This window comes from Grammomys surdaster, unplaced genomic scaffold, assembly GCF_004785775.1.
Source record: "Grammomys surdaster isolate TR1022 unplaced genomic scaffold, NIH_TR_1.0 126398, whole genome shotgun sequence".
Lineage (NCBI taxonomy): Eukaryota > Metazoa > Chordata > Mammalia > Rodentia > Muridae > Grammomys > Grammomys surdaster.
This window is the reverse complement of record NW_021621192.1, coordinates 3,992,063-4,004,591: the sequence shown is the minus strand read 5'-3', so window position 1 is coordinate 4,004,591 and position 12,529 is coordinate 3,992,063. Positions and strand designations below refer to the sequence as shown.

Here is a 12,529-nt window from a genome sequence, read left to right as displayed (position 1 = left end):
GATGTGAGCCATGGCACAGTTGTGGGGGCAGAGGACAAGCTGCCATAGTTTCATTTTCCATTTTGTAGGTTCCAGAGATTGAGCTCATGTCGTTAGTTGTAGTGGAAGGAGTGTGTTTCCAGCCCCCAGGAAAATATTGTTATTGGTTCATATCAGTTGTTTTAGTAAGCAGAATATTATGACGAAACATTATGCAGTTCCTGAGTATGAGTCTCACAACAGCTTTCCTATTCATTTTAGTGACATCTTTGTTTAGTTTAGATATTCTGTGACATGAATATTTTCTCTTTTCTATGGTTCTCATTGAACTATAATTTTGCTGTTTGTCTACTCTCGGAGTAATATATCTACTTTGGATTATATCTTTTCCTCACATAACAATCAACTTTCAAATATAGAATTTATAATAAAGTATATAGATTTGATGTAACAAAGGGTTCTTAAGCACTTACATCTCTCTTTAAAAAATTATTTATTTTGTGTGTGTATGATACTTATGTGGAGATCTGAAAACAACTTCTGGGAATTGTCCTTTCCTTCCACAATGTAGATTCCAGGGACCAAATGTAACTTAGGTCATCAGGTTTGAAGGCAAGCATTTGCTGAGCCATTTTGCCTGGCCATCCATTTTCAACTCCTAATTGCTGATTACAAATGCAGTAGCAAGGAGGGTGCAGTTAGATCTGGGAGGAATTAGGGGGAGGAGTTATGGGTAATTATGACTGAAATACATTGTGTATGTTTATGAAATGTTCAAACAATATATAGTATTATAATGTATAATTCTATATAATGACTGTTAATGTGTCATACATGCAGATGGAAGGGTTGGAACTGGTGACTAAACTGAGGGCTTTAACCGTAATATTTTGCAGAGGCATAATCTTCTAGTTCAAAAGTTCAATCTGGCAATAGAACACATGCTAAAAAAATCCAGATACTCTTGAGTTGTATATCAGTGGCTCTCTGTGTAAATGCAGTGTCCCGAGGATACACAAAAAAATACTCATCCAAGAAAATGGCTCATGTCTGCCAGATGTCATTTGTCACTCTTTATTAGCAACTCTTTATCTCTTAGTGTCAGAAACTCTATTTAGAGTAAAGTAGTACTCTGATTACAGTCTCATTTTTGCTATTGAAAAATATATTAAAATACAATAGTAAGAATATTATCTTGGTCAACAGAAGCAAGTTTGTTTGTTTAAATATTTGACCTAAATAGATAAACCCAAGTTTGGGTCTTAGTTTTGCTTTTTGTTGAGTACAGGACTACAAACAAGTTAACCTAACTACTCCAAACTTCTGTTAACTTTATTTATGAAATGGGGCAGGAGAACCTATTTGGTCAGTAGTTATAGAGTTTAAAAGATCTGAATTATTTAAAAACTTATTGTAAACTAAAGCAGTAAATCTAAAGTTGTTTCTATTAATTTTTAAACCTGAGAAAAAAAGCCAGTTAGGGAATAGTGAACTGAAAACAATGGCAGAAAAGAATATAATTACGAGTTTAGTCTTCAGATTATTTTTTGGGTTTTTCATTTTATTATAGTAAATCTGAACTCAGTATCAACATTTGTGTTGGATTTTCTTCCTGTCTGATTAGTTATTTTAGTTATCCATTTTTTGGCTGTTACAAGTAATTCCACAGAAATGACTGATTAAATGTAAATTTTGACCTAATCAAATCACTTCATGACAGCCATTAATAAATATTCAAACTACTAGTAAGTACTCAAAATCTGTGGTCAGAGATAGTTTTGAGCCTAATAATCCTATTTTTATTTATGTGTATGAGTGTTTTACCTGCCTATATATCCTAGCACCCCATGTGTGCCTAATGCCTGTGGCCAACAGGGTAGGGTACCTGATTTCTGGAACTCAGAGCTACAGGCGATTGTAGGCTATGGGAATCAAACCTTGATCTTCTGGAAAAGAAGCCTGTCTTCTTAAGTGCTGAACTATCTTTGTAGTCTGCCAAGTAACTCTTGACTTTCAATCTAAACAAGTTGACTGTATCACAAGTTACCATAACTTGTAGTTTCTAGAATTTTTCAGATTCATACATAGTGCTTACTCTAGTAGGGTCAGTTCTTATGTGGCCACCTAGTGAACATTACTTCATGATGTAAGTCATGTGCTGTCTTCTCTTTGATGCCTTCACTGATTTCTCCAGGGGATTCTAGGTTTCTATTCAGAATTTATTTATCTGGAAAAATTTTCCGTATGCAGTTTACCATAATATAAATAATTACTTACACCTTTCTTTCTTTCTTTCTTTCTTTCTTTCTTTCTTTCTTTCTTTCTTTCTTTCTTTCTTGAGACTTACAAATTCCTTGAAAATAGAAAACATATTCTAACATTTTCATTCTCTGTGCTATTTCCAATAGAATGAAAGTTAATACAATTTTTAGAAAAATATTTGACTTGAGGTAAAATATAACATAGTCAATTTAATTCAACAAATACCTATAAGTGTCCACTTGAATTTTCACTGTAAAAGAGATAGAGAGAGAAAAAAAGGCATAGCTCTTCATCTTAACAAACTCTAAGGTTGATTAGGGATTTTAAACATTCAAGAATATAAATAATTGTAAAATAAAATAAATCTGGTAGCAGTCTTCTTTGGTTTTTACTGTACTTCAGCAACTTGTCCCAAGTCACTGGCTCTTCTCTCTCCAACTCCCTCAATTACAAATGGTAAGTAAACAAACTTGTTTGAGTAATAGGTGAGAGAGTGGTCTTTTTTTTTTTTTTTTAACAGACTTAGTTCATTTATTTTTCTTTTATAAAAACCCTTATGTGGTAGCCACAGCTGGAGCCTGGGTCCTCTGAATAGAGACTCTGGTGTGGGTCTTCACAAGATGGTCAGTGAATTCCTGATAAGGAGACTTGGTGAACACAGTCTCTTTCCAGAGGTCGGGGGTCAGGTAGCTGTAGGTCTTGGAGATGGCATCGAAGGTGGCCTTGGCAAAGTTGCCCAGGGTGGCAGTGCAGCCCCTGGCTGAAGTGTAGCAGTCGTCTATGCCGGCCATCATCAGGAGCTTCTTGGGCACAGGAGCAGAGACAATGTCAGTGCCTCTGGGGGCAGGGATGAGACGCACCAGCACAGAGCCACAGAGGCCTGTCACCTTGCACGGAACAGTGTGGGGCTTGCCAATCTTGTTCCCCCAGTAGCCTCTCCGCACAGGGACAATGGAGAGCTTGGCCAAGATGATGGCCCCTCGGATGGCAGTGGCAACTTCCTTGGAGCACTTGACACCAAGACCAACGTGACCATTGTAGTCCCCAATAGCGACAAAAGCCTTGAACCTGGTCCGCTGGCCAGCCCGAGTCTGCTTCTGCACTGGCATAATCTTCAGAACCTCATCCTTTAGGGATAAACCCAGGAAAAAATCAATGATCTCAGACTCCTTAATGGGCAGGGAGAACAAGTCGATCTCCTCCAAGGACTTGATCTTCATGTCCTTAACCAGGCGGCCCAGTTTGGTGACGGGGATCCACTCCTTGTCTTCAGCTTTTCCTCCACGAGCCCCGCGGCCTCGACCACGGCCACGGCCTCGACCACAACCGCGGCCCCTAAGACCGCTGTCGAATCCTCCACGGAAGCTACCGCGGCCTCCTAATCCTGGGCCCCTGGGTCCTCCGGGTCCTCCCGCTGCACCATCGTCATCCGCCATTTGGTGTTTTCCCGAAGAAGAAGAAGCGAGAGAGTGGTCTTTTTTTTTTTCTTTTTTTCACCTTTCCTTCTTTTTTTTTTTTTTTATTGGATGATTTATTTACATTTCCTATGTTGTCCCCTTACCCCATCCCCCACCACCCCCTCGGAACCCCCAATCCCCTCGCCCCTCCTCCTTCTTCTCTGTGGATGTAACCTCTATCTACACCCCCCCACTCCCACCTCCCCACCCTCAAAATTCCCACCCCCTGGGGCATCCAGCCTTCATGAGGTCAAGGTTCTCTTCTTCCACCTATGCCCAGCAGGGCCCTCCACTTTTACATATTCAGCTGAAGCCCTGGATCCCCCCCTAAGTGCTCCCAGGCTGGTGGTTTAGACCCTGGGAGGTGTGGTTGGTTGGTATTGTTGCTCTCCTCATGGTGCCGCAAATCCTTTCGGCTCCTTCAGTCTTCACTCTAACTCCTCTATTGAGAACCCCATGATCAGTTCAATGGCTAGTTGTGAGCATCTGCCTCTGAATATGTCAGACTCTTGAAGGCCTCTGAGGAGATATCCATATCAGGCTCTTATCAGCATGCACTTCCTGTCTTCCACATCAGCATCTACCTTTGGTGATTGCACATGGGATAGATACTCAGGTGGAGTGGTCTTGAGACGGCCCCTCCTTCAGTTTCTGTCCCTCACTTTGTCTCCATATTTGCTCCCTTGAGTATTTTGTTGCTCCTTCTAAGAAGGACCGAATCACCCTCACTTGGTCTTCCTTCTTTATGGGCTTCATGTGGCCTGTGAGTTGCATCTTGGGCATTTCAAGGTTCTAGGCTAATATCCAATAATCAGTGAGTGAATACCATGTGTGTTCTTTTGTGATTGGCTTACCTCACTCAGGATGATAATTTCTAGTTCCATCCACTTACCTAGGAACCTCTCGAATTCATTGTTTTTAATAGCTGAGTAATACTCCATTGTGTAAATATACCACATTTTTTGAATCCATTCCTCAGTTGAAGGACATCTGGGTTCTTTCCAGCTCCTGGCTATTATAAATAAGGCTGCTATGAACATAGTTGAGCATATGTCCTTATTATATGTTCGAGCATTAAAGTAGGAAATTAAGGATACAATTCAAAATAAGTATCATGTTTTTAAACACATCCAAAATATCCCATAATAATTAATCTCAATTTTGGTTTCATTTGTATACATGCACAAACAAAAATCTAAAAATGTTCAACATTCAAAATTGAATAAGATTTAAAAATCTACATTTTATAAAAAATTGATTATTTTTCTTCATATTAAGAAGAGTAAAAAATTCTTTAGTCATTATTTAAAGAAGAATTTTATCTTTGAACATAATTTTCAGTTTTTCTATAATTCTTAAAAATGTTGCATTTATAATTTATACTTTTTAGGCATCATCTGAATTATGTCCATACAATCCTCACGTGGAAAACATTTCTTGTATTAAACCTAATAGTGAAATGGATCTGAAATTGGATTTCATATTTACTTGTGTGTATATTGGTAAAATAAAAGGAACTTCAAAAGGTTGTGTCACGGTAAGTAAATCCTATAACATTTTATATAAAAATCTCAGTAACATTTTACCACATGATTGTCAGAGATGAGCTGAAAAGGAACAACATAGACAACATACCAAAGTGGACAAGGGAAAGACCACAAGGTATCAGCCCTGCACAAAGAACTATAGGCAGGTAGAAATGCTGAGAACAGGAGCGATAGTCTTCCAGGGAAGAGCACACCATTTAGTTATCTTATTCAAATCGTCAGCCCAGAAAATATACATGCAAGTAACATTGTACAGACTGAGCAGGTTATATTTGCGCATGTATATAGATACGTATGTAAAGAACAGTGAACAAAGAGGCTTTGAATTTGAAAGAGAGCCAGGAGGGGTAGGTGGGAGGGCTTGGAGGGAGGAAAGGAAAGGAGGGATTATATTATGCTCTCAAAAAAAAATCTTTAAAAATATTAGTTACCATTTTTTCACTTTAAGAACAGTGTAAAGTTTGTTTTAGTTAAAAGCTAGAACCAACCAACCAAAAAAAAAGAATCTACAAACAAGTTAAAGGAAGAATGTAAAGATCACAAACAATTTTGCATGCCAAGACAGCTGCTGCAAATTTGGAATATATACAATTTCATATTCCTCATGCATACAATACTTACATATACACACACACACACACACACACACACACACACACGGTACATATGTACATAAAATAGTATTATGCACTATTTTGCAATTTACTACAGCAATGTTAATTTACTTCTCTTTCCACTTCTAGATGGGTATCTTTTACAATTTCCATTTGACCTTCATTTCAGTTGTCCTAGTGTTTTGCTGTAAATATCACTGAGTTTAAGTTGTCTGCAGCAGTCAGTGTTCATTTTTGGTTTCACTTGGGAAGAGCATCCTTGAGCCCAAGATCTTGAAACCCTGTCTCAAAACAGATAAATTTATTTCAGGAAAGTAGTTTAATAAATCAAACTAAATTTATGTACATGAAGAAAGGCTGAGAGAAAATCTATAATACTTAGAAATATGATGGAAGAACATGTAGGTAGTTTTGAAAATTATAATCATATAAGACGGGAAAAGGGTAAAAGTCTTAAAATTTCTGGGTCTTCAAAAGATGTTTTATATGTATTCTTTCTCAGACAGGTTCATGATTCTTTGTAACAGAAATAAAAGAGCTGCTTTTTTTTTTTGTGGGTAAATCTATTAGATAATTGAATTTAGTCCTTTAAACATCAGAGTTCCTACTATATTCGACATTATTGTGATTTTTTTTTGTTTTTTTGTTTTTTTTGAGACAGGGTTTCTCTGTGTAGCCCTGGCTGTCCTGGAACTCATTCTGTAGACCAGGCTGGCCTCGAACTCAGAAATCCGCCTGCCTCTGCCTCCCAAGTGCTGGGATTAAAGGCGTGCGCCACCACCTCCCGGCCAACATTATTGTGATTAAGGTAAATTTCTCACTATTATGATAGTTACAGTTTAACTGGATTAAGAAACTAATTATAGGAAGTTATGTAAATTAGAGCAGCTTTCTTGAGTTGGTCATTTGTTTTGTTATTGAGTGCAGCAGGAAATACAATTTCTTTAAAAATAAATTAACACTTGTGGTAGTGAGAAAAGACTTCCAAGGCACAAATGATCTTCAGAGAACGATTCTGACGGCTAAAAGATATTATACATCAGCATTACAGTCAGCTTTATTCTACAAATAGATGTAAAATTTCAGAGAACTAGATGAGCTTCACTCACACTTTCTTATCCAGGCTTTAAACTAGAGCTGGAGGTAGATCGCATGCTGTTATAGTAAACATTCAGAGATGTAGGTCAGTATCAGATGCTTGCCAAGTGGAAGGCTTTGGTAGAACAAGAATATTTGATGGTGTGGAAAGGAAGAGAGAGTGCAAATGTAAGCAGGTCGACACTAGAGACATCATTGCACACTTTTTCTCAGTAATTTTGAAATAATGTCTGTATAAATTCTGAAAATGAAACTAACTTTTATGTTCATTTTCTAGAGGTAGTACTTTATATTTCTGAGATTTATTTTCTGAGATTAAGTACTCAGTAGAATATGTCAGAATTTGGGAAGGGAAAATACATATACATATACACACATATATGTTAAATAGTTATAGAAAACAAACAAGGTGTATTTGATTACACTAAATTAGATTATCTTAATTAGATACAGACTTCTGTGATAACAGTGCCCTTTGATTGGGCCTTATTGAGTCCTTTGGTGAAAGCTCAGTGACTGACAGTCACCTCCATCACTGCAGCAGTACAGACTGCAGAAGCAGCATTTGAGCTCTCCTTCAGCATCTGGCTAGTTTACCCCATTGCCTCACATTAGGCCTCACTGGCCAGCTTGCCCTGTGGAACATGAGTTTCTTCCACAAAAGGGTATAATTTTTAAAATTATAATATGAAGTCATTTTTAATTAAGAAAATCACTGAGTTATAATTAAACCTGTGTTGACATTGGACACTGTTATTTGCCTAGAACTCATTTGCTGTCTATTTCAATTTTATTTTGTGTTTGCAAGTTCTATCTCTGATGTAGTCAACAGCTTCATAAATGTCTTGATCAGAGAGAAACTTACCCAATCAACTGTCAGCAGATTTGTGTGTTAGTAAAGGAAAAGCAGTTGTCAAGACACGTGTGTCTTGAGAGTTATAAGTGTAACACTTAGGCTGGATAGACACACAGAAGATAAGCGGAGGAAATAGTCTAATGATGTAGAGAGATCAGAAAGAGCAAGGACTTCAGTCAGAAGGGAGTTTCTGAGAAGTGATTGGTCAAGATCAAAGAGGCTATGCTGCTGCTTGAGTCCTTTGGCAGGTTCAAAGGACTGATTTGTAGCCATTCTTTATTCAGCAGCTGATTTTTGTTGTTGTTATTCTGTTTGTGTGTAGTTCAAAACAATCTTCCGAGTTCAGTTGCTGGAGAGTCTCCAAAGGCAGAAGGTTCGCAGTGGGTGACGACAATTTTAATGTTTTATTACAAAGAAGTAGTATGTTAGCACTTTAGTTTGATCCGTAGTAACTTGTGAGTTTGGGTAATCCAGAAGAGAGTAGTCATCTTTTTTGGAAACAGTTGCCTTGTGTGGTCTCCTGGCATTTCTTTTGGACATTGTCTTATGTCTTAATATTTCAGAACACACTTTTGAGAAGTAGGGTTTTACCCTTTTGTTGTCGTCGTTTTGTTTCTCTGTAGTTTTGGCTGTCCTGGAGCTCAAATATGTAGACCAGGTTGGCCTCAAACTCATAGAGATCTGCCTGCCTCTGCCCCATCTTCCCCTGAGTGCTGGGATTAAAGACATATGCCACTACCATCAAGCGTTTTAAAATAATTTTTGTAAATGAGTATTTTGGTAAAGTTACTTGCACTGTTAAGGACTCTTAAACAATGATAAAACTAAGTCTTTACATTGAGTTAGTTCTTTGCTTTTTTTTAAAGTACTTTTACTAAGTACTAAAAATTGACTAATACTAAATACTTGAATACTAAGAAAATTGAATAGAAGCGCATTTGGAGTAGTAACTCATGTTTTGTTTCATATTTTTTCTTTAGTTCACAAAGAAGTATATTAAAATCCCATTTCAAGGTAAGCCATCTTCTCTTAATAACATTTCTTCACTGTAATTTTGAGGATAAAGTAATCAGTTAGAAAAGTTCTGAAAGTATGTCACAAATTTTCCATCAGTCTTTAGTATAGAAAATAAGTAAAGTGAAGACCGTTTAATAATGTTTTCATGTTAACATTTTTAGCAGTTCCAAAAAACCCTTAAAATGTTTTATAGTACCAAAAGAATATATTATTGTTTTAATGACTATAAATCAAATATAAAATAATCTTAATGATTTTTAGGATTAGCAAAAATATAAGTTTGACAGACAAATATTTTGCTATACATGAAAATGATTAGGATAAGAGCTAAAGAGAAAAGCACACAAACGTATATATAAATCTACAGAGTTTTTACACTCTACAGTATAGCAGAATGGAAACATACCCTCAACTTAAGAGACACAGACTGTTTCTCATTCTTTCCAAACAAAAAATTTCAGAGTAGTAATGAAAAATAATAACTGATAGAGAATAATCTCTTTAGAGAGTGAATTCTAAAAAGAACAAGGAAGAAAAATGTGTGTGCATAACCAGATATGACCTCGGTCGGGTACAGGAAGCATCATTACAACAATGACATATGTGGTTGATGCAGCTTCAGCTTCTCAGCTCCTGCATGTGCAGAATACATAACCCTGATGTGGTAGTAAATGTAACAGTTGGATACCATTTAAGTACTGAGAACATTCAAGACATAATAGCTTAATAGTCCTTGTTAGAAAACACCAGTATGTTTATGAACAAACCATTAAGACCTAATGTAGTGTTGTCCGTGTTCAGCTCATGTGTCATTGGTGAGACTTCATGTGTGTAGCTTCTGACATTTGTAGGAGACACAATGTCACAGCAAACTCCCTGATCTTTGGCTCTTTCAATTTTTCTGTTCCCTCTTCCACAATGGTCCCTGTGCCTTAGGTGGTGGTTTTGTGTTGTAGATGTATCTGTTGGGACTGGGATCCACATGTCTGTGTTTTGATCAGTTGTGGGTTTTCTATAATGGCTTTTGTCTGTTGCAAAGAGAAGTTTCCTTGATGAGGGGTAGGAATTATACTTATCTGTGAGTATAAAGACAAATGTTTAAAATGTAGTTAGGGATAATGCTGGTTTAGTAATGTGGTGGTTGCAGGATCTCTTCCAAGACCCATGACTTCCCTGGCTCTGGGTAGTTGGCTGGATTTCTAGAACCAGATTTCCCTCTTGGTGGTGGGTCTTAAGTCCCATGAGAGCTGTTAGTTACCACCAAGGATAATGCCCCTGCTTCACCCTTCAGATGATTGTGCCATGCTGCTAGCTATTGTGGGTCATATGTATCATAGCTGGGTTGGACTGTTGGTTGCTTCCCTCCTTTGGAAGCTTGCTTGGCGCATTTTGGCATCATGGAAGCTAATCCTCAGGGTAGAGACCTTCAGGTCAGTTCAGCTCAGGGGCCTTTGTGTACCGTGTCTGAAATGCATGGTGTCTTTAGCAGTGTAGACTTAACCTTCTATCTCTCAGGGGCAGCCAAGGGCAATAGCCTGTAATGTTTAAGGAGTCCCTTGGATGACTGAACAACAGCTCTAAGGAGGGTTCTCATCTCTGGCATTGGAGTTTTTGCTAGATGGTCTTTGGTTCTTTGAAGGAGTATTGTCAGCTCAGATGGGAAAATTTCATTAAACTATATATGTATATTTATATATAGACTTACTATGTATTATAGATATTTTTAGGTTGGTAGTTAATAATATGATTCCTCATGACTTCTTCAGCTGTCCTGTTTTTTTTCCTTTCCCTCCTTCTGTATTTGTCTCCCTCTCCCTCCCTCATTAGAGACCCCCCCCCATTTCCCCATTTCCACGTTTACTCGTGCTACTCCCTATTCCTCCTCTCCAGTGGTCCCTTTTTACTTTCCAGGCTTCTACAGTTACTCAAGGCTGATCTACTCACATCTAAAGGTTTGAGGCTTGGAACCACCAATGAGAGACAATGTGCAATCTTTGTCTTTCTGACAAAGTCTGAGTCTAGATCATTCAATAATGATCTTTTCTAATTCCATCCATTTACCTGCAAAGTTTATTTGTTTTTAACAGCTAAATACTATCCTGGGGTGTATATATACCACATTTTCATTATTCAGTTATTGGTTGTGGGACATTTATGTTGTTTTTATTTCTTAGCAATTCTGAATAGAGCAGCAGTGAACATGGCTGGGCAAGTGTCTGTGGAGAAAGATGTCAAGTTCTTTCATCATATGAAAATTTCTCCTTCCCTTTTCTTCCTTCAACCACTTACATGTACCCCTCTTGCCCTTTTTAAAATTCATGGCTTGTTTTTCTTTTATATATATATCAATACAACTTATTTAGTCCCTGTAGTGTTACTTGTATATGTATGTCTTCAGGGCTGACCATTTGGTATTGGATAACTAGTTTTTGTGCTCTTCCTTGGGGAAGACTAGTTCTCCCACTCTCAGCGCTTCTTATATGGCAATTTAATTAAGTTTGTTCTTCGACAGTTTGTACATATTTCACACATATTCCTCCCTACACTGCGTTGGGCATGGCGTTTCATCACAGCAACAGAAATCCTCACTAAGACATGCAGTGTATCAAGAAAGTATCAGATGGTATATTCCTAAACAGATGACTTTAAGTTGTTTGCTTTCTTTATTTCAGTGTCTACAAATGAGATTTCACTGACAGTGGACACTGCACATTTAAAGCGGTTCGGGTTATGGGAAAGCAAGGATGATGACCACAGTAAGAGGAGTCGTGCTATCCTTTTCCTCTGGGTTTCCTCAGACTACCTTCACGACATTCAGACCCAACTAGAAAACCCTATGTTAAGCCAGCAGTGTGAGTATAAAGGTCTTTCCTAAATTTCAGGAGAATCCCCAAAGTTAGATCTGAAGTAGGTTTTTTCTAAAGTAGTTTAATAGACTGTCTTTATTGCACTGGATTAAAATTAATTGTATTGCATTAAAATAGTGTTTTCCAGTAATATTAGATAAATCATTGTAAATATTAATGTGATTTTTGCTTGGTAATTTTATTCAGTTATGGAAAATTATCACCTAAAATGAAAAATACCCTAAAAGTCTTAAATATTTATGTATCCTTAAAGACTATATTTTAGTCAGTTATGTCTGGTAATAGCCATTTTCTTGATCAGTTTTTTTTACTTAGAATATGGAAAGTATTTCTTATTCTCCTGCATTAATTGTCATCTCTAGGACTTACTGTCTCTGTCTGCTAATCTAGGCTTAGTCCTAGAAGCTTCCAGTCTCCATACAATCTTATCTAGGCCTAGAATGTTTTAGCCTGTGAGACTTACTATTGAATAAGCACACCCTTTCCTAGTTCTTTCTGAACTCAGGCTGTTCTGGCTCAAACTCCTCTCCAGGTTGACTTATTCAATCTGGCTTTTCCTCTCAGCCTCTGAATTGCTTTGCTTGGCCTCAGACTAACTCTGGCAATCTTTTCTAATCTGACTACTTTTCATTCTCTGCCTTGTTCAGTCTTTACCCGTGTCTAGCTCCTTCTCTTCAATCTGTCTCTGTAAAACTCTCCCAGTAAAGCTACCTCCTTCTCCCTCTCTGTGCTGGTCTACTCCCCCTCTCAACTCTACTGCACTGCTCTCAACGCGCTCTACTGTATCCTGTACTGTATTCCCTTCCTCCTGTACTGTATTCCCTTCCTCCTG

At 37.7% G+C, this 12,529-nt stretch overlaps 1 protein-coding gene and 1 pseudogene across 2 annotated transcripts in view; one reads left to right on the top strand and one right to left on the bottom strand.

The window, feature by feature from the left end:
* Senp7 (SUMO specific peptidase 7) overlaps positions 1-12,529 on the top strand; it is a 114,924-nt gene that overhangs the window by 80,604 nt on the left and 21,791 nt on the right. For both annotated transcript variants that reach the window (XM_028760222.1, XM_028760221.1), the window contains 3 exons: positions 5,089-5,235; positions 8,794-8,827; positions 11,503-11,682. In XM_028760222.1, coding sequence (XP_028616055.1) covers positions 5,089-5,235; positions 8,794-8,827; positions 11,503-11,682 — 361 coding nt within the window. The remainder of the gene's footprint in view (positions 1-5,088; positions 5,236-8,793; positions 8,828-11,502; positions 11,683-12,529) is intronic.
* Positions 2,781-3,677, bottom strand: LOC114614610 (annotated as a pseudogene).